At 49.2% G+C, this 25,659-nt stretch overlaps 1 protein-coding gene across 1 annotated transcript; it reads right to left on the minus strand.

Moving 5' to 3' along the window:
• Window positions 1-19,545: 19,545 nt before the first annotated feature.
• On the minus strand, window positions 19,546-24,838 carry SDC1 (syndecan 1). Its single transcript, XM_009487705.2, has 5 exons — window positions 24,791-24,838; window positions 22,190-22,271; window positions 20,624-21,117; window positions 20,277-20,406; window positions 19,546-19,712 (listed from the first exon to the last, which is right to left on the minus strand). Exons 1-5 carry the CDS (start codon window positions 24,836-24,838, stop codon window positions 19,546-19,548), a joined length of 921 nt encoding a protein of 306 aa, XP_009485980.2.
• Window positions 24,839-25,659: the final 821 nt, after the last annotated feature.

Below are 25,659 nucleotides of genomic sequence, written 5' to 3' on the forward strand. Positions count from 1 at the left end.
GAAATCAGGCAAGGAAGGGAAGAGACCAGCATGGCTGAGTTGAGACCTGCTGGTCAAACAAAAGAGCAAGAGGGAACTGCACAGGCAGTGTAAGCAGGGACAGGTATCCTGGGAAGAGTACAGGGATGCAAGGGGAAGTCCTGCCTGACCACCCTAGTGGCTTTCTATGAAGGAGTGACTGCATCAGTGGACAAGGGAAAAGCAATGGATGTCATCTATTTGGACTTCTGTAAAGCCTTTGACACAGTCCCCCACAACATCCTTCTCTCTAAACTGAGGAGATATGGGTTTGATGGGTGGAGGACTGTTCAGTGGATAAGGAATTGTCTGGATGGTCACATCCAGAGGGTCGTGGTCAATGGCTCGATGTCCACATGGAGACTGGTGACAAGTGGAGTCCCTCAGGGGTCCGTACTGCAACCAGGGCTGTTTAATATCTTCATCAATGACATAGACAGTGGGACTGAGTGCACCCTCAGCAAGTTTGCAGATGACACCAAGCTGAGTGGTGCTGAGTGGTGCAGTTGACATGCCAGAAGGACGAGATGTCATCCAAAGGGACCTGGAGAAGCTGGAGAGGTGGGCCTGTGTGAACCTCATGAGGTTCAACAAGGCCAAGTGCAAGGTCCTGCACCTGGGACGGGGCAACCCCTGGTATCAATACAGGCTGAGGGATGAAGGGATTGAGAGCATCCCTGTGGAGAAGGACTTGGGGGTACTGGTGGATGAAAAGCTGGACATGAGCCGGCAATGTGCGCTTGCAGCCCAGAAAGCCAACCGTATCCTGGGCTGCATCAAAAGAAGCGTGGCCAGCAGGTTGAGGGAGGCGATTCTGCCTCTCTGCTCTGGTGAGACCTCGCTTGGAGTACTGCATCCAGCTCCGGGGCCCTCAGCACAAGAAGGACATGGACCTGCTGGAGCGGGTCCAGAAGAGGGCCACCAAAATGATCCGAGGGCTGGAGCACCTCTCCTATGAGGCCAGGCTGAGAGAGTTGGGGTTGTTCAGCCTGGAGAAGAGAAGGCTGCGAGGAGTTGAGTGTCCTTTGCTAACGACAAAAGTCGGAGAGCAATTGTTCTGCCTTTATTTCAACACATGAGATTTCTCGCTGTTCTTCTTCCTATTCTCTCCACTGTCCTCATGGGTGCATCTAATTTCTGCATGCACGGGGGTTTCCTGGGCAATGTTTTCCAGTGGGGATGCTGCAGGGATGTCCTGTGTGGCAGAAGGTGAGGGGCTGCCGTGTGTCAGTGAAAATTCAGCCTTTTCTTTTACTGGCTTTGAATAAACACCTTTGAATTAACATAGAATAGAATCATAGAATCGTTTAGGTTGGAAAAGACCTTTAAGATCATCCAGTCCAACCATTAACCTACACTACCAAGTCCACACTAAACCAATCAAGGGTAGACTAGACTAAACCATGTCCCGAAGTGCCACATCTACCCGTTTTTTGAACACTTCCAGGGATGGGGACTCCACCACCTCTCTGGGCAGCCTGTTCCAATGCCTGACCACCCTTTCCGTAAAGAAATTTTTCTTAATTTCCAACCTAAACCTCCCCTGGCAGAGCTTGAGCCCATTTCTTCTCGTCCTATCACTAACTACATGGGAGAAGAGACCAACACCCACCTCGCTACAACCTCCTTTCAGGTAGTTGTAGAGAGCGATAAGGTCTCCCCTCAGACTCCTCTTCTCCAGGCTAAACAACCCCAGTTCCCTCAGCCGCTCCTCATAAGACCTGTGCTCCAGACCCTTCACCAGCCTTGTTGCCCTTCTCTGGACACGCTCCAGCACCTCAATGTCTTTCTTGTATTGAGGGGCCCAAAACTGGACACAGTATTCCAGGTGCGGCCTCACCAGCGCCGAGTACAGGGGGACAATCACCTCCCTGCTCCTGCTGGCCACACTGTTCCTGATACACTTTCCACTTCTCTTGAAAATGGCTTCGTTCCTCTGCTGTGAACCATGCAGCAGCTCCCAAAGTGCCCACCTCTGCCTTGCAAGGTGGAGCGGAGCCCCTCAGGACTGCCCGCAGCCGCTGCCCCAGGGAGATGCCCTCGCAGCGCCTGTGGTGCTGCTGGGAACCCCGAGCCGCCGGGGTGCAACCAGTGGCCAAGGAGAGCTTTCCTGTGGGAACCTGGGGGCTTCTGCAACATGTCAATGCTGCCCCGTGGGAGGGAGCGAACTTTGGCATCGGCTGAGAGGGGTGTGCGGAGCCATGCACCGCCCCTGCACTTTCTGCCAAGAAGCTGCCCCCTGGAGGGACGACGTGTGAAACCTGTGATACCGGGCCCTTCAAAGGGCTGGAAGTGCTCTTGGACGTGTGTTTCATAGTGATACAGCTCAGCTCAGCTCAGCTCAGCTCAGCTCAGCTCAGCTCAGCTCAGGGAGGGTCACCTGCCCCCGTTGTCGCTGCATCACAAACGTTGCCATAGCTGAGTGCCAGTGACGCCAAAGATAATGCAAGGGTGACAGCCCCGTGTCATGCCTGCATCACAAAGAGGGGTGGAATTTGTACGTGGGGCTGAGCGAGGCCGGGCGGCACTTTGCCTGCGACCTGACGGGTGAAGAGAGAGGCTCTTGAGCCGGCAGAGAAGAGCAAGCGGACTGCGAGCTGGGTCCGGCTGCTCCTCCTCCTCAAGCTCTCCTTGGCTCTCTCCGGCACGTCGCAGGCACGCCCGTCACGGCGTGGGAAATGAGCTGGTCGCTCAGCCTAGTGGCCTTCGTTGCCTTCTGGGCTTTTGTGTGGTTGCTGCCGGCGGTGTTTCTCTACCACCTCGTGGCGACCCTGGCCGAGCCCCAGGTAGGAGCCAGTGCTGGTGCTGACCCGAGCCCTGGCCGGCAGGCTGCGGGCTCAGCAGGGGCCCAGCAGCGGCCCCAGGGGTGGGCTGCGGGGGCCCTGCCTGGCAGGGGAGGCCGTTTCCCGGCCGGGCCCTGGCCAGCCTGGGCCACGAGGCTCGGGGCACGCACAGGTCTGGCCCTGGCTGGGCTGTGGGTGTTTGCTGGTGTCGCTGAGGTTGCTGGGGACGTTCCCCTCTCACCCGCTGCTTTCGTTGCATGTGTAGGAAGGGAGGCCGCGGAAGTGCCGGCGCAGAGACAACAAGGGGAGGAATGCCAGAGGTGAGCAGGTCCTGGGCAAGGGCACGTGCCCTGCAAAGCCACCCCCTGGCACCATGAGCCCCACACCCCTTCCGGGGATGCCCCATCCGCTCACTCTGTCTCCTCTGCCTGCAGCCTTTGTCCTCCTGGAGTCTTCACAGCCCTCGAGGACATGGTAAGTGGAGCCATCCCCCCTGGGGCGCGATAGCCCCCTCCAGCAGCCCCCCACCAACAGAGGTCCTGCTAACGCTGCCCTCTGCCCCTCTGCAGCTGCCCTGTACTCCCAGAGATGGATGCCGTGGAAGAAATAGCCCAACAGTTCAACATGGTCATTGAGAACCTAATCAGATCCATGGACATGTGAGGCCACTGAGGAGGGGATGGGGACAGGGATGGGGGGCATGGCTGGGCACAACCTCTTGGGGAGGGCATGGGGAAATCCATGGGTGTAAAACATGAGGGATGATGGCCCTTTGGAGGCAATGGCCTCCGTGGCGCAGAGCTGACAGTGTGCCCCACTTTTCCTGGGGCAGAGGGAGATGCTCTGGCCGGCAGGCAGGGAGGGGGCCTCGGGCACACACTGGCTGGGACCCCACGGCAACAACGCAGCCTGCCACCTCCTTCAGAGCAGGTGGAAGAGCCCCAGGGCTTTTGGGAGTGCTGGGCTCAGGCTTTCCCTCCTCCTCCTCCTCCTCCTCCTCCTCCTCCTCCTCCTCCTCTCACAGGCTCAACTGGGAGACATCTGAGGGCAGCGACACCTCCTGGACTTCCATCTCGGACAGTGAAGTTGTCTCCTCTTCAAGTGTCTCCCTGTCCCCTTCGAGAGAGGAGTCCCACACTTCCATCATGGCGAGCACAGCCAGCTCCTCTGCAGAGGGGTCTCCGTCTCCTTTGAGCGAAGATCCCCCCAATTCCATCATGGCGAGTGAAGCCTGCTCCTCTGCAGAGGTGTCTCTGTGCCCTTCAAGCCACAACTCTGGGACTTCCATCATGGCAAGCCACGCTGGCTGCTCTTCATGGATGTCTCTTCCCACTCTTGTGGATGGAGCAGACGTGGCTCATGGCTCCAGCGTCCAGGCTGGCCCGGGGCATCCCAGGGCTGAGCAGGAGGAGCAGCCTGGCCCAGCAACTCACCCACCCTGCAGGGAGGAAGTGGCCAGCGACCTCGAGGCCGGCAGCGTGCAGCAGCACCAGCAAGATCGTGAGATCCAGCTGGGTGCTCCCACTCCAGCTCCAGAGGTGCCCGACGTCCAGTCCAGGGAAAGGGAGATGCCCCTCCACCACAACAAAGGCCAGGACACTTTGGAGGGCCTCATCCCAGCAACAACACTGGAGCAGGAGCAGGGCCTGCCAGCCAACGTGGATGAGACCGCGCAGGATGTCCCAGCCTCAGCTCCTCCATCACCTCAGCGACCAGAACAGCGTGACGTCATTGTGGTCCCCACTGTGCAGGACCCGCCCTTCCTCGACGAGGCTGTGAAAAGGGAACTGGAGCGTCACATTGTAAAAATGAAGATACAACGGCGCTATGGGCTGCCAACCAGGGTCGTGGAATGCGAGAAGGGCTTTGAAGTGCTCACCCTGGGGCAAAATGTCGCTCAGGCTCCCCCTCCGCAGCGGCCCACTGGGCTGCCCTACCGCTCCCCCTTCCAGCGCTGGGACAGGCACGCTCGGACCAGCAAGCCGGCAGGACAGACCCCTGGCCCGCAAGAAGCGTTCACAGGTCCTGTGGACACGTGCCTACGAGGGACACAGGCTCCAGTCCACTCTGGGCCAGCAGCGTTCCTGGGAGCGGCACGAGAGACGCCTCAGGAGGAGGAGCAGACAATCCCAGGCAGAAGGGAGCACGGGGAAAGAGCCAGCAGCAGCACGGCCAGCAAGGAGACCCTGCCGGGCACGCATGGCAAGGAGCAGGGCCCTGGGACACAAGGGCATGTGCACGGTCCTTCCCCTTCTGGCCAGGCAGAGCGGGCAGCGCCACAGAGCGAGGGAGCTCCCCAGGGGCAATCAGGCCAGCTTTCTGAGAGCCCCAGCATCTCCTACGGGGACATGGGGCCACCAGAGCTGCTCCTGCAGAAGAGTGTCCCCATGGCAGAAGCAGACCACTCCCTGGAAGGCCAGAGCGGCTCCAGTGAGCACCTGGGGACACCTGAGCTGCCACCAGACATAGCAGCTCCTCCAAGGAGCAGCTCCCCACAGACACAACGCCCCTCCCGTGAGGAAAGACCCTCAGCTCTGCCACCGTCTCCAGACTCTGCGGGGACCGGCCGGCAGATCCCCCATCTGGAAGAGCTCCTTGCAGCCCTCACTGGTTGCCAGATGGCCAGCCAAGCCGCTGAAGACGTGCAGAACCAGCTGATGGCTTTATGGCTGCAGCAGCCCCCAGACAACGCGGGGTGCGCCAAGACAGACCCAGCAGTGGAGCTCCCGGGTGCCTTGCAGAGCCGCGGCCATAGAGGAGCAGAGGAGGGCAAGAGAAGCGCCCAGGACAGAGCTGGCTCCGGGACGCTCTTCCCCGAGTGCGGCAAAGCCCCACGCCACAGCCTGCCTGGCAGTGAAGGCTCCCAGACTTGGGCTCCATCTGATGCTGCAGCCCCACGCGCAGCAAGGGAAGGCACAGTGGGAGAAAGGTGTCCACCCGAGGACAGGGCCAAGAGGCAGCAGGGCCAGAAGAGGGCTGCTGCCGCCCAGCAATCGCAGCAGGTCCATGTGTGTGGGTCCACCGCAGAGATCCCTCTGTTGCGGCATGGGTGTGCTCCTGCCAGGCTCATGCCCCCACAAGAGCAGCCAGACACGGGAGTCCTGGGGCAGAGACGCCACCTCTGCCAGGCAGCAGCTGCTGTGTGCTCACCCTCATCCTCACCCTCACCCTCATTTGCTGCTACAGCACCTGCACCAAGCTCCTAGGCGCAGCCACGGCCCAGGCTGGCAGCAGCGGCAGCAAGGAGAGGAGAGGAGAGGAGAGGAGCCCCACGGGCAGAGGACAAAGCGGAGGGGAAGCAGAGCCTCAGTGCCCACGGGGCGCCAGGCCGAGGACACCACGCTCTTTGGGTGCCCGACCACGCTCTTCCCCTTCCGGGTGTCCAGTGGCAGAGGGCCCAGCGGGGCACGGACCCAGCGAGCAGCAGGTCTCTGCCAGGCCTCACGAGGCAGCAGGAGCTCTCCCAATAAACGTGTTTCCCTTGAAGTGAACTCATGGGAGTCTCTTCTTTCCTGGCGTATTGGGCAAGTCGGGCAGCAGCTCTGTTGCAAGCTTCTGTAGAGAGGACGACGATGGCCCTCCAGGTTCCTAAGGAGGGCAACCTGGGACTGGTCTTCCGCTTCAGGCTTCCCGAGGCACAGCATGGGCTGCCCAGCTTCCTGGAGGTCCCCTGCACACCACAGCTGCGTTCCTGGGCTGGGAGCAGCGCAGGTCTGCAGAGGAGGAAGAGGCGGTGAGCAGGCTCTCCAAGCAGGCAGACGACAGCAGCGAGGGTGGGCAGAGCTGGGGGGCAGGAAGGGCAGGGCCTGGCAGCCAGGGCCTGTCCCAAAGCCAGAGCAAGGGAGCCGGGCAGGCGTGGGGCTGGTGGGGCAGCCCCCGCCACAGACACTGGACACCACCCTGGGGATGGGGACAGGCTGAGGCCGGGCGGCACTCGAGAGGGCCAGCAGGCAGTTCACGGCGTCTCGGCGGGGCAGCGCAGGCCAGGACCTGGGATTTGGCCCTTCCTATGAGGGGGCAGAGGCTCTGTATGGCCCTGCACAGGGCCGGCTCTCAGGACGGGGGGGGTTGGCCATGGCCCAGCTGTGCTGAGCTTGGTCCAGCTGTGCTGGCTGTTGTCCAATGCTCGGCTGACTGGCGGCTCCCTCGGTTCAGCTCAGCTCAGCTCAGCTCAGCTCGGGGAGGGTCACCTGCCCCCGTTGTCCCTGCATCACGAACGCTGCCATAGCTAGGTCCACTCTGGGCCAGCAGCGTTCCTGGGAGCGGCACGAGAGACGCCTCAGGAGGAGGAGCAGACAATCCCAGGCAGAAGGGAGCACAGGGAAAGAGCCAGCAGCAGCACGGCCAGCAAGGAGACCCTGCCGGGCACGCATGGCAAGGAGCAGGGCCCTGGGACACAAGGGCATGTGCACGGTCCTTCCCCTTCTGGCCAGGCAGAGCGGGCAGCGCCACAGAGCGAGGGAGCTCCCCAGGGGCAATCAGGCCAGCTTTCTGAGAGCCCCAGCATCTCCTACGGGGACATGGGGCCACCAGGGTCCAGGTTTGCTGGGAGCAGGGACACCTTGTACCTGCGGCCACCCCTGCTCCCCGCAAGAGACGGGTCACGCTCACAGCCGAGGCTGTGGAGGTGGTGATGGCGCTGAGGGCAGAGTCTGTCAGGAGCGGCCGCTCCTGCGGCAGGCCATCCATCCCTGTTCTGCAGGGGCAAGGGGCGCCTGTGCTGGGCATGAACAACAAGGCTTTGGCGTGAGCGCTGCAGGGGAGGCCTCTGGGAGGGGAGGCCGGGGCTGCCCTGTGCCGGCCACAGGCGGTTCCCGCCGGCTCCAGAAGGCTCCTCAAGTGACGCAAGGGCTGTCAGAGCTCAGCCCGTCAGGGGAGTGTTCATGGTGGCTCTGAGAAATGAGAGGAGCCCACCCGCGCCCTAGAGAAGAGGCCTGCGGCAGGGTGGTCAGCAGCAGGAGGGAGGAGCAGCAGGGGCAACCTGTGGCAGGGTGGCTGGTAGCCCACCGCACTGCCGGGTGGTGTGGCGAGCGGGACATGGGGCGGAGATGTGTCTGCCGAGAAGTGGAGGCTGGGCCTGGGGTGGGGGGGCATTTTACCTCAGCATTTAAATGTTTGTCATCTTTTTTTCCCAATACCTTAACCAGTTTTCTGCAAGAATAATTCTGCAGGTCTGCCTTCATCCCCTGCTCACTTCTCAGCCCTCCTTGCATGGCAAAGGTGGGGACCTGTGTTGGCAGTCGCAGTAGAGAGGACCATGAGGGCCTTCCATATTCCTAGGGGACTGTGCCTGTGGATGACCCGAGCTGGGTGGGAAGAGTGAGGAGAGCAGCATAAAACCATTTCCGCTGTGATCTGGGGCTTCCCCCATGCCTGGAATGGGGCTGGGTAGCAATGCTAGTTCCAGGATTGCGTCCCAGGGTGTGTCCTGAGCCTTTACATTGTGACCTCCATCCTGGCAGTTGGGTACTGTCCACCCCAACCAGCACTGGTTGGACACCTCCCCCCTCCAACTTGGGCCCAAACTGGGATTGGCCCAGTGCCTGCCCTTGCCCCAAGCCAAAGCTGTCCTGGAGCAGCGTCTCTGGGTAGGGCCAGGGTCAGGCCTGCCCAGGATTGGGACTGTGGCACTCCCTGCTTGAGCTGGGCCAGTGACCCCATGTACATATAGTACAAGGACTTCTGAAAACATACATTTGTTTTCTGGAATAAACAAGGGAATATTTGGCTCCAAGAATGTCATTAATATTAGGGAGGGAGGGGAAGGTTTAAACACTCATTCCTGAAACTTCAGTATGCTTTCTTGCTCCCTAGCTGTGATACTGTCCTTGCGTGCCTGAAGAAGCAGCAGGAAGGGCTGGGCATTAACCACAGCACAGAAGGCTGTGTAACTGGCCTTTGGAGTGGAAGACGTAGCAGTGCCCTGAGAAGATTGTAATGTGGTGTTTCTCCTTGGTCTTACCTCATTTCACATGGATGAATGCAATGGAAAGGTTCTGGAGGATTGATGGCAACACAAGCAAATAACCTGCAAAGTGTCCTAACTGGCCAGAGGAATTGTGTTGTGCAGGCTTTATTTTCCCATTTACGAAACTGGGAATCAGTGTAGGAACCCACTGCATGGGATAATTTCAGACCTTCTTTTTTGCTAAGGGGTTTTTTAGATAAATAGTAATGGTTCCTTGCTCAAGGTGAAGTTGGAGTTTATGTTGCCCATGCAAAGAAAATGTGAGGAGCCTGAGGCAACCTTCTATTACTCACTGCAGGTAGGGAAGGGGAAGGATGGTCTGAAACATGTGCCACTGGGGTAGCAGGAAAACAAGCTGGAGCAGGCATTCGAGGGAGCGGTGCTTGGTAAGAAGTGAAATGAGCTCAATGCACAGAAAACATGCACTTTCCCAGAGCAATTCAGCTTCTCACATTATGGTAATACATAAGTTCCTACCCTAGCTTAAACTGCCTTTTCCAGGCAGGATCCAGGGCAAGGACGTGGCTTCAGAAAGCAGAATGGAACCACAGAAGCTGGCTGAGGATTCCCACCTTCAGTCCCCAAATACAGGGACATCAGTTCCAGCAATACCAGAAAGCTGCACTGCCTTGTTCCCAATGCTCAGTTCTCCTTGACGTACTCAACAAGCAGCTTGAGTCTAAAGAAGCCTCACTTGCTTATATGAAAGAGACTTTGTTGGTTGCTGACTTGCAGTGGGCCGTATGACACAGGCCTGGAGCAAATCAGTAAATTTAGAAGCCAGACTAATGTATAAAGAGAGAATTTTCTCTTGAGAAGGCAAGGGTGGGGCAGAGGACATGGTAAGTACATGTTCTTCAGGAGTGCTGCTTTTCTTTCTTTGCCCAAAGCAGCTTTGGAGAAAGCATTCCTATTTGCGTATCTCTCATTTGCACTGCTTCCCCCCGCCCCCCCCAAGAAATATTCACATTAGGTTTGTCATTCTTTCAAGGGAATTCAACAGCAGTGGGGTGATAGCAGATGGTTGGTTGGTTGATGATGATCTGGGACCCTCTCTTGGAAGCCCTGACATCTGGACTGCAGCACCAGCAGTCGTCAGAGGCCAAAACTCAATACAGAGTGGTCTTACCAAGTCACACATTCCTAAGAGGGATGCTGTCCTCTTTCTCCTTCCTCTCTAGGCTCTTCAGCTTTACTACCTCTGAGAAGATCTGGAGAGGAGGACTTGGAAATTGAGTGCAGGATCCATACTTTGCTGAAGGCCTATGCAGAATGAGGTGTAGGAACACGTAGAGAGAAGGACGACAGTTACGGATGGTGGTTTTCTATTGAGTAAAAAGCAAGAGAACTTGCTGCAGCCTTTAGCTATCTTCTTGGCAATGAGCAAGGGTGTCCTTACTCCTCATGGGCTTAAAGTTGTTATAAACACAGAGCCCTAAGTCATCATTTGGCACTACTTGCTTTGCTTCAGATAGCAGTGACATAGTGTGACTAAACACTGTAACCATGTGAGTGACCCCCCGCCCCGCCAAGACCTGCTGGTTTAGAAACATTGGCTGACTCACCTCTACCTGTAAGACCTCGGTAGACCGTGGTCCATTGAAGCTGGGGGAGGTAGAAGACTGCCAGAGGAAAAGCTATGATGCATCATGATAGCAAAGTAAACAGGCCAGATGTACGTTGCACAATGCTGAAAAAAAATGGAACAGAAACCCACCTCCTCAGTAAGAAGCAGCAGACTCAAAGGCCCTCAGTGTTTGGATGTGAATTTCCCATAGACATGTTTTTACAGCTGTGGTTAATGTGTGACTAATCCTTACTGTGGAGTAACCACACAACCACTCCTTAGAGCTGTGCAAGCACACATAGCTGTGCTTCAGCAGTAGGGGTTTTGTTTGAAAGTAGAAATAGTAACATCTGAAAAGAATACTTAAAACCAACAACACTTTTGAACAGGGCTCTAATAATTTATGCCATGCGCAAGAAACTTGCAGCTAGACTCCAGTTTACATGTGTAACAAAAAAGACAAACCACCTCCCAGGAACAATAAACAGTTCAAAGGCTTCTGTTTTCAGGCGGCTGCTATCAAACATTAACAGCAGTATTTGAGCAGAAAGAGCAGGCTCAACCAACATTTTCAAGAGCATATGCAAACTGTCTTTTCCTCCAGTAGTACTTTAATAGCAATAATTAATATAGGCACATTTTCAGTCTGCATAAAAGGCAGGTAATGTACCTGCCTGTACTCAACCATATTTTCCTCTGTGCCACCCTGAGAACAATAACACTCCAAGAAGACCTTTTTGACCCATTGCTCTAGGTCATGAAGATTGAGCACTCAACTGCTGTTTTAAGTTATTCATAAAGTCAACTTCAGGTCTGGATGTACTGAAGGAGAAAGGACTGATTCCTCCATTAGCAGGGCTGTGTGCTGCATGTAGCTGCAGGTACAGTCCTACTGACTTCATGTGACGGTCCCTGAAGGTCTGGCCAAACCCTAATGTCCACTCAGAGCTGGGCTGTGAAGGCCTCTGACCATAGTGGATGGATGATGAAGATGATACCTGACTGCCAGCAAAGGTAGCTTTTCAGATATCCTCCAGGTATGGATGGATAAGTAATTAGATGGGCCATCTGCTCACTCGATTTTGATACATGCAAACTTTCTCTTTTTATGCAATCTCTGCTTTATTTTGAGGGGTTTCTAATCTGTGGGGGATTTATTAAAAGACCATAATGTTCTTTTATGGCCTTTGGAAATTATTTCAGCCTTAATTCCAGTTGGTTTGATTTGTTTCTGCACAGAGAATATCCTAAGTTTTAACACTTTTAAGCTTTCCTCAGCTAAGGCTTTGCATGAAGAAGTCTGGGTGTATCATTATATCATCATTATAACAAAAAAACCTATGTGATTCCTTTACATCACACATTGGCTGGTGTCGTGCAGCAGGGAATGGCATCCAGCACAGCACCTAAGCAGGGCAGCAGCAGCTTCATGAACAGCATATGTTCTTGCTTGGGGAGCCACAGCAGCCTGGAGCATCTCCCAGAGGAGTAGCCCCTTGCTCTCAGCACCTACTAATTCAAAATCTGCTGGTAGTCAGGAGCCACTGCCTCGCAGAAAAGAAAGATACCTTGTTCAGAAGCTGCATTTCTCAGCTACTGTTGAGTTTCTGCTGGCACTCAAACCCTCTTCTTTCAGAGAGAAAGGCAATCTGTTTTACCACCTTAGGAAAACAGCTAGCCAGTCATATAAAACACAAGTTCACAGGCTTTGTTTAGAGGGAGAAATGCACTGGTGGCATCAGCAGAAGTTTCTTTAGAATAGAATAGAATAGAATAGAATAGAATAGAATAGAATAGAATAGAATAGAATAGAATAGAATAGAATAGAATAGAATAGAATAGAATAGAATAGAATAGAATAGAATCGAATCGAATCGAATCGTTTAGGTTGGAAAAGACCTTTAGGATCATCCAGTCCAACCACTAACCTACACTACCAAGTCTACTCTAAGCCAATCAAGGGTAGACTAGACTAAACCATGTCCCATGTCTTCCATGCTGCCCCAGTCCTTTCCTCAGTGCCCCCCCCACCCCCGCATCAGCTCCTAGCTCTGTGTACAGGAGGGATCTAGCTGGCTGCTGTCTATCATTTCCAGAGATAAGGCAGGTGTGACAGGTTTTGATGGTGGATTTTTCGAGGTTTGTTTTTTTAGGGTTTTTGCTGCATACTATTTGGAAATATATTGCATACCACAGTGGTACATGTACCACAGTTTGAGGATCCCAGGACTGGTGGTGCATCTTAAGCATACAGCTCTCCCCGACACAGGCTCTCGGGGGTCAGGAGTGCTTTGATGTTTGGCTCAGCCAAGTAAGGGTTCATGCTGAGGACCTTTGTATACAACAGTCACATGGCTTTAGTTAAACTGGAACAACTGTGTTCTGAGGTCCACTACCTATCCAAATGCTAATTTTTCTTTATTTTTAAATAAAAAATCAAAAGAAGCGTGGCCAGCAGGTCGAGGGAGGGGATTCTGCCCCTCTACTCTGCTCTGGTGAGACCTCACCTGCAGTACTGCATCCAGCTCTGGAGCCCTCAGCACAGGAAGGACATGGACCTGTTGGAGTGGGTCCAGAGGAGGGCCACCAAAATGATCCGAGGGCTGGAGCACCTCTCCTATGAGGACAGGCTGAGGGAGTTGGGGTTGTTCAGCCTGGAGAAGAGAAGGCTGCGAGAAGACCTTATTGCGACCTTCCAGTACTTAAAGGGGGCCTACAGGAAAGACAGGGACAATCTTTTTAGCAAGGTCTGCTGTGACAGGACAAGGAGTAATGGATTTAAACTAAAAAAGAATAGATTTAGACTGGATATAAGGAAGAAATTTTTTATGATGAGGGTGGTGAAGCACTGGCACAGGTTGCCCAGAGAGGTGGTAGATGCCCCATCCCTGGCAACATTCAAGGTCAGGTTGGACGGGGCTCTGAGCACCCTGATCTGGTTAAAGCTGTCCCTGCTCACTGCAGGGGGTTGGGCTGGATGACCTCTAAAGGTCCCTTCCAACCCAAAGCATTCTATGATTCTAAATCATGCCTATTTATTCTTTGATTTATGCCATTCTGAAGTAGGATTTTCTCCATCTAAAAGCACTTCATATTTTCTGACTTTTTTAAATTTTGTGATTGCCCTTACCTAGTTCCTGTTTTGATTTCTAATTAGCACATATTTGTGTGTGTGCATGTGCAGCACATTATGTGTGTGCATGTGCATGCGTACACATAAGCACATGTACATATATACATGTGTGTTTGCACACACAGAGTACATTGGTCCCAATTATGTTTTGTTACCAACTCAAAGAATGGTCCAGAAGGCTGCCCGTCTGCTTTTCCCATGCTAAAGCACACTAGGGGAAGCAGAGTAGTAAACTAGGGTAAATAAAATATGTGATAAACAAGAGCAGACCAATGGCTCTAGAGTAAGATGAGACTGTCTGTGTGTGGAACAACAGAGCAAACTAAAGGGCAATTCATAGACCCAGCAGTGTTGATACCTGAAGAAGCGTATTGCTCCAGATGGCTACATGTTGCATCATCCTCTCTCTGTCCCCACACTTCCCTCTTGCGTTCGCTAGCGGGGCTAGAGCTTGTTAGAATCCCAGCCTGGCTCATCTGCACTATGCTGTAGGCAATGGTAAGTGTAGAAACGTGATGGTTTGAAGTTTGAATTAGGATTTTTTTTCAGGCAGTGTTTCCAGAGAGGTGTAATTTGGAAAGTTTAATGAGACACAGTTTGAGGAAACAGGTAGAGGAAGACCTATTTCAAATTTTCTCCTAACAGAAGAGACACTGACTTGCCTAATTAGGCTAGGCTCTTAAAAGAGGTAGCTTTCCAGAAACATCCACCCAGAAACGTAGCTCAGCTGATCTTCTCTGTATTAGACAAAGAACTTTCTTCTCAGCTCATAGCAAAGCAGCCTAAAAACCTCCCATCTTGATCTAGAGATTGTTAGGAGGAAAAACAGGACAAGAGAGGAAGGGTTTTTAACTGCTCTCTCTATTCTTTTCATGGACTATTGGCTGAAGGATGTCCTAGTGGCTCAGGAACATTTCATACCATAATCTTCCTGAACATCAAAATTTGTATTCAATCCATTTTGATCTTTTGCCCCCACCATTAATGGAAGGATTCTCAAGGTTTTTAATTATTTCAGTGTTCATACTTGCCAGTCTCTTCTTTTTTTTCCCCTTGCTCCCATATTATTATTTAGCCTAAATTGCTCATCTCCATCATTGGTATTGTCCTGTACCACGACAAGCATGCAGACAGCAACTGTAGGACCTGTCAGTCTGTGTTTTCCCAAACTGAACAAACCAAACACTGCGAGTTTACTGTGGGAAGAGACTCTGTATTCCCACATCATTTAAACGTTTTTCCTCTGTTCCTTCCCAGCATGAATTAATCCTAGAGCACGTAGGTGATGGTAAGTGAATGGCTCGCTAGTTCTTTGTATAACAATACCCACAATGCTGAAAATGCCCTCTATTTCATGAAAAGACCTTGGCTACTCATCCTGTATTTATTTTTTTCCTTCTTTACAGCTGCATCACACAGATAAGTATTCTAAAATTGACTACTTCACCTAGCCCTTTCTTCCCTCTTTTATTCCCAGGTCAGAGCAGAAATTCCTGTTGTTACCCCCTCCAACACCTGACCTTGTCCTATCCTAATTGTTACTTGTCAGAACATTAAAATATTCTGCTCTTGATATTCCACAGTGTTGAGACTGCCCAAATTCCCAACAGCAAATGTAATTCCGTGTATTCCCTTCCATTTCAGCTTAGTGACAATATTTAGAAACATGTCCCAAAAATGAGGTCTTTTCTTCCTAGCCTGCTGCAGGCTCCTCCTTAGCCCATTCCTCACCACTTTACAATCCTTCCACTAATCCCCAGCTTCCTCCTTTTGATGATTCATTTTCTGGGTGGCACTGATAAATTGCTTTACTGAAGTTCAATTAGATTAGATTGCCTTTGACTGAAAAAACTGCTATCAAAAAGCAAGAGATCTGATTATTCTGGCACAAGGTACTTTTGGTGAATCTATTTTATATTTTATCCCATGTATCAGCACCCTATCTTTTAATTTTTCTATCCGTCAGATCCTTTTGTAAGATCCTGCGTACTGCTGAGGCCATACCTTTTCTCCCCTCTTTCCTTAGTGCAGACACTGCACTTCATTTTCTGCAGTAAAACTGCTGTCCTCTAATTTGACAATCTTATTAAAAATGCTGTCTGTCAGGCTTCCAGTTTCATGAGCTAAACACCACCCCAGAATGCCAAGTAACTATTGGGTTTTGAGCCTGTAGCTCATCTCCTGCATATTTGAAGTTTTTTTGAGTTTTGCTGCTACCTCAAATGGAGAAAATTTCACCCTGTACCTTTATTCCACTACTAATTTTCATCAGTATACATACTAGTCCTGATGAAGACTCAGATGAGGCATTTGTGAAATGTCTGAAATAGCTTTTCTTCTCAGTACCCCCATAGAGTGGCCATCTTTTTTTCTTTCCTGTTCTCTATGTCAATTACAAAATTATACAGCCTTTTAGATTTGCTTTAGCTTCCTTTATAGAGTCTAATGCAACCTGACAAAGTGAGAATTGTGAAAAGTCCTCCTCCTCTGATAGTTTGCCTTCCTTGACATTTGGTGCATTTACACCCTCCAGCTCATTTTTCCAGAACAAAGAAGGGGTCAGATTTTCTGCCAGCTACATTCTTTGCATCTCACTTGTGAACAAGAGCAAATGTGGTAATTGCTCCAGCACAGACGAAGAAGAAAGTCAGGAAGCAGAGTGAACAAAAACGTGACTCGGGAACACCCAGGCTACCCTGTGCCAGAATAGAGGCAGACTGTCCCTCCTATAGATCATTCTCTCTTAGTACAAAAGAGTTTCTCTCAAGTGCACACTGAGGATCAGACACTGTGTTTCACTTGTAAGGGTTTTCACACAGAAATTTCCCACTTTCCTCAGCAATTCATTTTTTCCTTCCCTGTCACCTTAACTTCCCACATTATCACTGACCAGAAAAGTGGAAGCAAAAGTCTTGGGAACCCCCAAGGAAGAGAATTCGTAGCAGGCAAGACACTGCTATGCAAAAGTCAGTTCCGGTCTTAGTCTTTTACCCAGTTTAAGGGAGTGGCAAAGTTGGCATGCGGTTAGAAAGCACTTTCCAGTTTTGTTTAGCTATGAAAGCAAAGTCTTCTAAATTCAATCCTTCAATCCTTTTGCCCGATCTCAAAACCTTCTGATTACCAAGATTCCTCTGAATATTTTCTGATGGTAAACACATAGCCCACATGCTTCCAGTGTAAGCAAGAGGAGATTATAAACTAAAAATACAGTGGCTACTTTACAGAACAAAAGAAGTCAGTTTCTTACAGCTCAAAGCCTTGTAAAAAAAAAAAAAATATTGTATAAGCTGCAGTAAGACTCACCCAGACAGGCAGCAGCTTTTGACTTCCCTATTTTGTGAAGGACATTTTCCTCTACTTCTGTTTTACTCCATCTCCTCCCACACAAGCCGCAGCACCCCAGAGTAACTGATGCTGTACAGCATCAATACTTAGGACAGGTCTGCTCCATTCTCCCTCCTTGGAGGTACAATCTCCAAATTTGTCTTGGGAAGTACATTTTAAATAGAAAGACTTGGAGCTGCCCTTCCTGCAGCCCTCCCTGCTCTCAAACACCTGGAGGCAGAAGACAGGTAGCAAGAGGGAGCCCTGTGGAAGATTTACAGCTTTTTTTTTCACCTTTTGGGGATGGTGACATACTGCACAAGCAAGGAGAGCTCCCAAAATCGGAACCAGCATGAAATGCTGCAGGGCTCTGACATAAGAGATTTCATCCAAGTCCCCACTACAGCCCATTTATGTCCCACACCACTGCCTGAGGGCAGAGCAGCTTACCACAACCCAGACATCCAGGGCAGGGTCAGAGGGAAGCAGGCCACACTCACAGCCTTCAAATTCTGAGCTGAACCTCCATATGTTTAGCACCAAAATTACATTTCATACTTGGAATCCAACTTCCTTAAAGACCTGGGCAGTCTTAAAAACCACATCTGCTTTGTGAAGTATTATATACAGCAGTTTTCACAGATCAGACACATTCTTGCCAAAATGCCATTTATTGCAGTATACCTTTACACGGCATACAGATAACCAAATGTTGCATCTTCTGTTAGAACTCATATTTCATTTGTACCACTTAAATAACACAGAATGTCATGTTTGTTTCACAAACTGTCAGTTTAGACTACCAAAATATACAGGTTTCTTTCCTTTCCCCCTAGCAAGGTTGTGAGGTACAACTGAAGTTTAGCACTTTGTCTTCCTGTGCTTTACAAGAACCTTTTCACTGATAAACCTATCAAACAACATTTCTACATTCCTATACAAAGCAAAGAATTACAGCTGAAATTAACACCATTTGGTCATTGCATTAACCTGTAAAAATTCATTCAATTAAAAAAAAAAAAGACATAATGGACTTTGCAGCTTTACTTAAAAATAGCCAGCTACACGTATGCACAAGTTTTCCTTGTGCATAAAGAAGAGTTTGGAATCAAGGAGGTTTTTTTTCTCTTGGGTTTGCAGAGAAGGCACCAGTTTTAGCTGTGTAGCAGCTCAGGAGTGTTTTATACTTCATTTAAATTACACAGGTTTTTAAATTTTACTGTTAATGTGCAACATTTGTGCCAACTGTTGCAATATTCTCCAATCATTCCCTCTGGCTCAACAGTACAAATATTTACATCAGTTGTAAACACTCCTCCACCCACCCCATACCTTCTGCACCGAGTGATGAGGAACTGAACTTGCAAGAAGCTAACCAAAGGCAGAGAAGTAAGGCTTGTGCAGAACACCACACTTTTCTTCTCACTCCATTTGAGATACTCTGGAGAACTCCAGACCCTCAATGAGGCCTCAGTGCCTTGCATCTGACAGAATGTTGACCACCAACAGCTTCAGGCATCCGGACTTTCCTCAGGAGGTGCTTTTCATCCCTTACTAGTCTGACATCCCTGGAGTTGCTTCTCTCCAAAGTGCAGGAACAGCTTCTGGAGAGCCATTCCGGAGTCATGAGAGTTAAGCACACCAACTGTTGTACATATTTAAGGCCATCTACACTTAGTCTTCATAAGGCTTGTTTCAGATGCTACGCTTCTCTACCCCTTAGCTACGAAGTCATGATATGCTGCTTTCTACCTTCCACCCCTGTGTGCCAAGGCATTCTGTGGCATAGACAGCAGACCACCTTCCGAGACAACCACTATAAACAGTGCACAGAGAGGTAGGAGCTACAACACGCCATCAGTCACCTGGCGACTACATGGTAGCGCAGGATAAGAGTATTTGCAGCACGACAGCCCAGCCTAGATTCGGCATCTACGAAGAGGGAATGTCTGAGATGAGACTGTTTAGAAAAATCTCTTTCTTACCTAAGCCTAGAAGGAGCAAGAGGGTAGTGGGACAGCCCAATGCTATTGGTAAAAATGAACTCTCCACTTAGTTTTGGGGTCTTTGGGGTTTGTTTTGTGTTAGTGTATGCACCAACTGCTTAGGAGCTGGTTCTGAGTATGGGATAATGTTTCCAAAATATAAGTTATTTTAAACCACATGACAGTCATTTGCTTACCCTGGCCCTCACACCTCATTTCACTAGAAATCATGCTCAGCTTGATGTTCCGTAAGCATTAAGTGCTCCAAATATGGCAGTTAGTAAGAGCTAGAGGATTGCAGTGTACCAAACGTCTGCACAGCGCAGCCATTTGTTACACTTAAAACACATCTATGAGTTAAGTAAGAAGAATCCCTGCTATACAGCATTTGAGCACTGATAATTGTTTATTCTTGCTAGCCCTTCCCCTAAATATCCAGAGGTTTATACATACAGTGCTCCCTTATCTTCTCCCCACCGCCTGCCCCAGCAGTCTTTAGATAAACCAAAGTGAGTTTAGGAACTTGCAGTCCCACTTCTGTTTAAAAAAAATAAAATAAAAAAAAAAAAGTTGTGCAAGAAAGCAGGGAGTGTTCAGTGAATCCAGATCTACTTTGTAGTTACAAAATTTCCAATGGCAAAGTGTTAAGGGCAATTAACCCAATGATCATATGGCTTAAGTTTAATGCAAAGCACACTAGGAGGTCCACGTGCAGGGAGAGAAGAGTCCAAGAAAGATGGAATAAGAAGTGTCCTGAAGATCAGTGTTTATGCATAGAATTCCTCTTGTTTGTGTGGTTTTTGGTATCCTCCATTAGACTGTTTTGGTTCATCCAGTGAATAGCTGCCTTCGTCTTTTTTCTTCATTCTGTACAGCATAAACGCAACTAGAAACACCGCAAACACCAAGCCTACTAGTCCTCCAGCAATAACACCTAGAAAGGGGAAAAAGCCACAAATTACTCTAGACGCCTCACCAGACAATGCCAGTGTGATTGTAAGTTCCAGATTGTTCCTTACTGTGCAGTCCCTGACTTCATGACTTCCAGAAATTAATTTGCCCTTTTGCCCCCTGCCAAACTGGTCATCTGGCCATTACCAAAAGCCTGCTCATCTACATGCAGTAAGCCTAAAAGAAACAGATCTCCCACCGGCCCATGCTGCAAAGCATGCAGGGCTACGTTGTTCAACTCCAGTAATCTGACCCAGGCACCATCAGAGCAGTTTTACTGTAGTTTTTGAGAGGAGTGAAGAAATAGGTTTAAACATAAAATTTCAGGTAACTAGCAGCGGCTGCTTTGCTATTAGCAGATTAGTATTTGCCCCTGTTAGGGTTTTGACAACACAGAATCATGAATCACCACCCTCATTTCAGAGGTCTAATGTAAGAGGTTGGCTTTCATGCTCAGAGATGTACTTGCAGAACTGCGGCTTCTGCTGCCTGGAAGACTCCTACAAGAGTCTGCTTTTACCAACTAGAAATCCAGAATATCGGGTACCTCCAAGAACTTCTTTTCTGTCCATAATTCCTGCGGCTCCTGCTGCTTTGGCATTCCTTCCAGAGTCAGCCAGTACTTCTGAGTTCTGGGTGGGGACCAAATCCTCATCTGTAGTCAAGATGAAGTCTCCCTGTTGGGATATACAAGGCAGGTTATTCATGTTTCTCATCATGTGTGCTACAGGAGACTTTCTGCAGTTTTGTTTTTTCTCATCTAAAACCCTCTGCCAATACAACCTATTAAATCAATCGTTTTTGACAAATTACCACCCTTTCCTGCAAAACCAACTTACTACAAACTACTAAAGTCAACTCCCTGGAAAGGGTGTCAAAGCTGTTAGTCCTCACCGGGTCTCCAGAGCCATCTTCAGAAACCTCCTCATGTGTAGGAACAACGTCTTTCGGAGCTGTTGTTGTGGGGGTGGCAGTGACGTCTCCCTCATGATGGATGGTAGAGTGGAGCTCAGGCACATCTTTAGTGTCTGGCACATCAGAGCTAGGGATTTTAGGTTCAAGCTCGTGGACCGTGCTTGAGGGTTCTGAAGGAGTTACATGAACCACTGAAGGAAAGTGAGTAGTGGGGCTTCTCACTGTTGTTGTATCCACATCATTTGTCGGTTTCTCATCAGGTGAGCCCAGGATGGGTACTTCGTCCTTCACAGCTACAACTGGCTCCTCTGTCACTACAGTGCTAGTTGCAGAAGGAGATATTACTTCCTTTTCAGTTCGGCTCTCAGTCCCAGGAAATGGTTGTTCCTTGAAATCCATTGGTGTTGCCAGTAATGAGGAATTAGTCGGTTCTCCTGGGATTCTCCAGGTGTGAGACTGGTCGGTCAGGGGACCTGCAAAACAAAAAAACAATTATCCTTGGCCAGTTAATTAAGAGACCTATTAATAATATCTTCAGGATGGTAGTCTACAGAGGATACCTAACCTGCATAGCCAATTTTCATAACAACAGCAGTTCAGTTTGTAACTCCTTATCTTTTTCAGTGGAATAACGAAGGGGCAGACCAATGCGCTATTCAGCAATACTTTGTTAGTCATCTGCTTCTCTCCAAGGCACAAGTGCTTGTCTGTTTGCGGACAGGTCGACAAGGGGGACGTCTGTTTTCAGTACACTGGTTGCTCAGGATGGTTATCTGACTCTTTTTCCCATAAATATCTTTTATGTGATTCAGAGCGGTCACCCATACTCAACACCTTTAGTCACTGGCACATTTGGCACCAATTTCAGAGTCTTATTCCTGCAGAATTGAATCTAAAATACAGGCATGTGACTGGAAGGAAGCAGAAGGATACCATGCTTTACCTTCCAATAGCTTGCTCTTTCCTCAGTAGCATCTCCTCAACTTCAGCACTTGAACACCAAAGGTCTCTCTCGTGCAGTTTAGTAATCATTCTGACAGACTTTTTCCCCCCACCCTAAAAATCCTTTATTCTGCTTTTAAAAAATTATGGCCCGTGGGAACTTGCACATCTGATGACAGATAAAATTTGCACTTGATGTATGTTGGCAGGTTAGGGCTTACGCACCCTCAAATGCTATCTCCTACCAGCTCATAAGAGAGGACAAAGGCCCTTCTTACAGTATCTCTTCCCCACAAGTAAAGAATCACTCCAGTTTCATAACATTCTTCACGCAGTATTTCATATTAGCAGTGACATGGAGTATACCTGCTTCTGCTCCCTTTCAAGTCTCCTACAACTCATTTTCTGCTAATTGTTAGTATCTGAAGTAATACAAGATTAATAGATTAGGCTCTTCCTCCGTTTCCAACTCTCACATTCTGGGGTGGAGGTGTGTGTGTGTGATTCCTCTTTCCCTCCCTTTCAGCTTGGATGCTCATCAAGATCTTGATTGCCACATTCTGGAAGGATCAAGCACTAACACTACAAGTGCTAATAACTCACCTGCACCTGAACCTGAGAACGCATCGTCATCATCACCAGACGAATCAAGATCTTCAGGAGGAAGGTTCAGATTTGTAGTTTGCTTTGAAGAGAAGGGGAAAAAGTGTGTTAGTGATGAGATTACTTAAAGTTATCATGTTGCCTGTGCAGAGTCCTCTAAGGGCTCCTGCAGGTTACACAAACTTTCTTTGTTCAGATTGCATTTTCTTGTCTGTCTTCATTCCATCTGCCCTCCCCAAAAGAGTAGTTCTGGTTAGTCTGTTTGGTGTTGGAAAGGTCAGTCTTGCTGTCTCCCTTCTCTGCGCTGCTTCCAGGCTGCCCTTGCTTTGGGAAAGAAGCAAGCAAGGAATCTGTTCAGAGCTGCATCCCGGTAGCAGCCAATGTTCAGTCCTTACACACATAACCATTCTGCTTCAGGTTCTGACTGCTCATGTCTTCACTATCTACTAACCACTTCATCTGTGAATTACTGCATTACTTCTAAGGAGCAGAAAAGAAGCGGGGACAAAGTAATTTGGCTTCTCTACCTTTTTAAGGCCTTCCAGCACTGTTCACATATCTGAAACTACAGCATCTAACTGGAAGTAGAATGAGATTCCGTTCTTTTAAGTGTGGGTGCTCAGACTAAATCCGGAGATAGAAGCCAGCCTTCCATGTAGGAGAATGAAGCATAAATGGAGAAAGCTCAGGGCTGTAAGGAGTACACTAACCAGCACAGAAGTTCAGTTGCCAAAACAAGAGGCCAAGCCCCTGTTCTACTGCACCTGTTTGTCATAACAAACAACATTCAAAGCTGTTCCGGATATCCAAAGACAGCAGTAAATAAAGCAGAGTGATTACTTCATGCATCTTATTGGCCTCTGCTGTATACGCTTACTGTTCCTATCAGTACATCATGCTTGACTCTCAGCTCACGACTAGCCCCAGGTTTATTTCTGCAGGGCTCCCATTACCTACCCAGTCATTCTCCCTCCTCAGATTTCAAACCAAAGCCCTATAAGTCACTTCTGAATTTCATCTTTCCCCACCCAACTACATTCCCTGTTTCCAGAATTTTGACTTCTATCCCATCCTCAAGATGGCCCTGTCATCCCTTTCCAGCACTGCCCCATCTGCAAGTTTAGGAGATACTGCATTGCACCATCCAAGCTGATCATGGTTTTATCAGTGTGAAATCTCATTTTATTATGTAAAAACAAGAACATACGTTCTTGCCAGCTCTGCACCCAGGCCCACTGTATTTCTCTAGCTTGCATTAACAGTGTCACTTAAAAATGACTGTAACACTCATTTTCATCCTAGGAAGAAGTTAGTCAGCACTAGTATGATCTGTCAAACAAAGCAGCTGAGCTCTCTCATTGTCACTTTATTATCTACATGGCTGTATTTATTGGTCCTATTGCCTTTTCATTCATTTAAGATACCAGGTTTATCCAGTTTTCTCTTCCTTAATACCTTACCCATTCCCCACATTTCCATAGAACAACTAGTTTCCAAGGTGGTTAACTAGCCCATTAGATTCGACCTCTCTGAAGACAAAGTATGCAAGCTGCCACCAGCCTAATCAGGCCCAACATCTTACCCCTTCTAGGCAATCATTGTAGTTAGAGATGATTTTTTTTTAAATAACAAAAAAGTAAGAAGAAAAAACCTCATATAGACATTAAACTTTTTAGCACTTTTCTTCTTTACTGGAAAAAAAAACAAACCAAACCACTTTTCGTCAAGCTTCTGCAAGCATATTTCTACAGTAATTTCTAAGAAGAAATTGCCCTTCAATCTTTTGTTTGCTGCATGTCATGCAGTAATTTGGATTTTTAGATTTGTCCCCGCTTGTTTACACTATGCTTTTGCACTCATCCATGGAAAGTTGGTCAGATAAGTACTTCCTGTATGTTTTCCTTCTTGTGTCAAAGGTCAGCGACTTGCACAAGCTGATCTCACTACACTTCAAATATTGAAGAGTATGAACTGTTGGTGCAGAAAGAATATGGAAAGAACTGCCAGGTTTCCCAAACTCCGCTCCCTTGAGCGCCCTTTCCAGCACGTTCAGAAGTGAAGTCAGACTTCAGAAATTGCACCATTTTGGTTGATGGGGGGCTAAGGGACCATTTTTCTCCCTCCTTTCTTGCACTAGCAGTGGCAAGCACAATCCTTTGTTCTCTCACCCAGCTTGGTTTTGAGTGCAAAAGGGGGAGTGCATTCTCCTCCCACTGGGAAGACTCTACCATGAAGCAGCTAGAAAGCAATCTCTCCAGCTTTGTATTGAAGAAAAGGACTGCTGATACAGTTTAAGACATGTCACCATAAAGCCTTATCTAGGATTGAGACTAACTTCCCCCCAAATCTGAAGATTCAGGTTTAGCTCATACAAGATTTCCAAGGACACCTGGACAGATTTGATGATCTGCAGACCTTAGGAACACTCCTGAAAGGATCACAGACTGCCAGGAAATGAAATAGCAACTCTTGATCCTGACTGCCAAGCCAGCACCCCTTCCCCTTGTGGTGTTAATGGATGAGGCTTGTTCAGTCATGCCACGCTTCCTTTCTTGTTATCCAGCATGTTCAGCCAGACTACCCTTACATTCCCCCTCACACCTGAGCTTTTAGCCTCTTCCCAGGCTGCTGCACGTTCTGCTTCTCCATAGCCTTTGTCATGTACTTGTTTGAATCCTAGTTTGATTTCTGTATCTTAGCAGGGATAGCTAGGTCCTCCTCAGAGGAGGAAAGTCCAGTGCACCCCAGTCTAAACCAATGGAGACCCATGCTGTTCCAGTATAGAGCTGCCCAGCTGCTGCTCAGCAGCCACCCTGCAAACACAAAGGTGGACTCAGACCAGTTCCTGTCCCCTGAGGCTGCCTACTGTACTTCATGAGAACAGTAGAAAACATGATTCAGGATTAAAGTCTGCTTTCCACAGCTTTATATGAGTATTCAGTGAAGTTGCACTAAATGTGTCCTTCTACTAGTTATCCCAAAGGGTCCTGTCCCAAGCTGCTCCTCTGGGAGTTGCAGTATCTCCCTTTGACCAGGTAGTTTGAGGCCTGGGATCTGAGAAGGACTTTCTTTCCCCCAAATACTCAAGGGACAGTATAGGATTATGCACATGTGGATACCATGCAGAATATCCAGAGAGTGATGTAACTTCATGACATCATCCAATTTCATGACACATGGGCATTAAGGAACATTTGCCTAATTTATTTAACTGTACGGTTATATAAAGACTACACTTCTTCCTCCACAGACTATAGCTTTAGTAGACATGAAAGGCCTTTCCTTATGGCACCACAAAACACAAGTCCTGCAGAAAGGTCATGCTTCTATAATGATCTGCTGCTGAAGGATTTCAGACACAGCAAGGTTAACATGAAACACTGACTCAAGACAGCATCGGAAGGGATTGAACTAATTTGGGTTTGCATCAGGAAGACAGACCGTGCTGTTCGGACAACAGACACCTCATG

The sequence above is a fragment of the Pelecanus crispus genome, chromosome 3, assembly GCF_030463565.1.
Source record: "Pelecanus crispus isolate bPelCri1 chromosome 3, bPelCri1.pri, whole genome shotgun sequence".
In the NCBI taxonomy this organism is placed as follows: domain Eukaryota; kingdom Metazoa; phylum Chordata; class Aves; order Pelecaniformes; family Pelecanidae; genus Pelecanus; species Pelecanus crispus.

Coding starts and splice junctions, on each gene's coding strand:
- SDC1 (XM_009487705.2), bottom strand. CDS start 24,838: ATGGAGAAGCAGAACGTGCAGCAGCCTGGGAAGAGGCTAAAAGCTCAG. Junction 20,407..20,623: donor AAGATGGCTCTGGAGACCCG/GTGAGGACTAAC, acceptor ATATCCCAACAG/GGAGACTTCATCTTGACTAC. Junction 19,713..20,276: donor CAGAAAAGAAGTTCTTGGAG/GTACCCGATATT, acceptor TCCCCTTTCTAG/GTGTTATTGCTGGAGGACTA.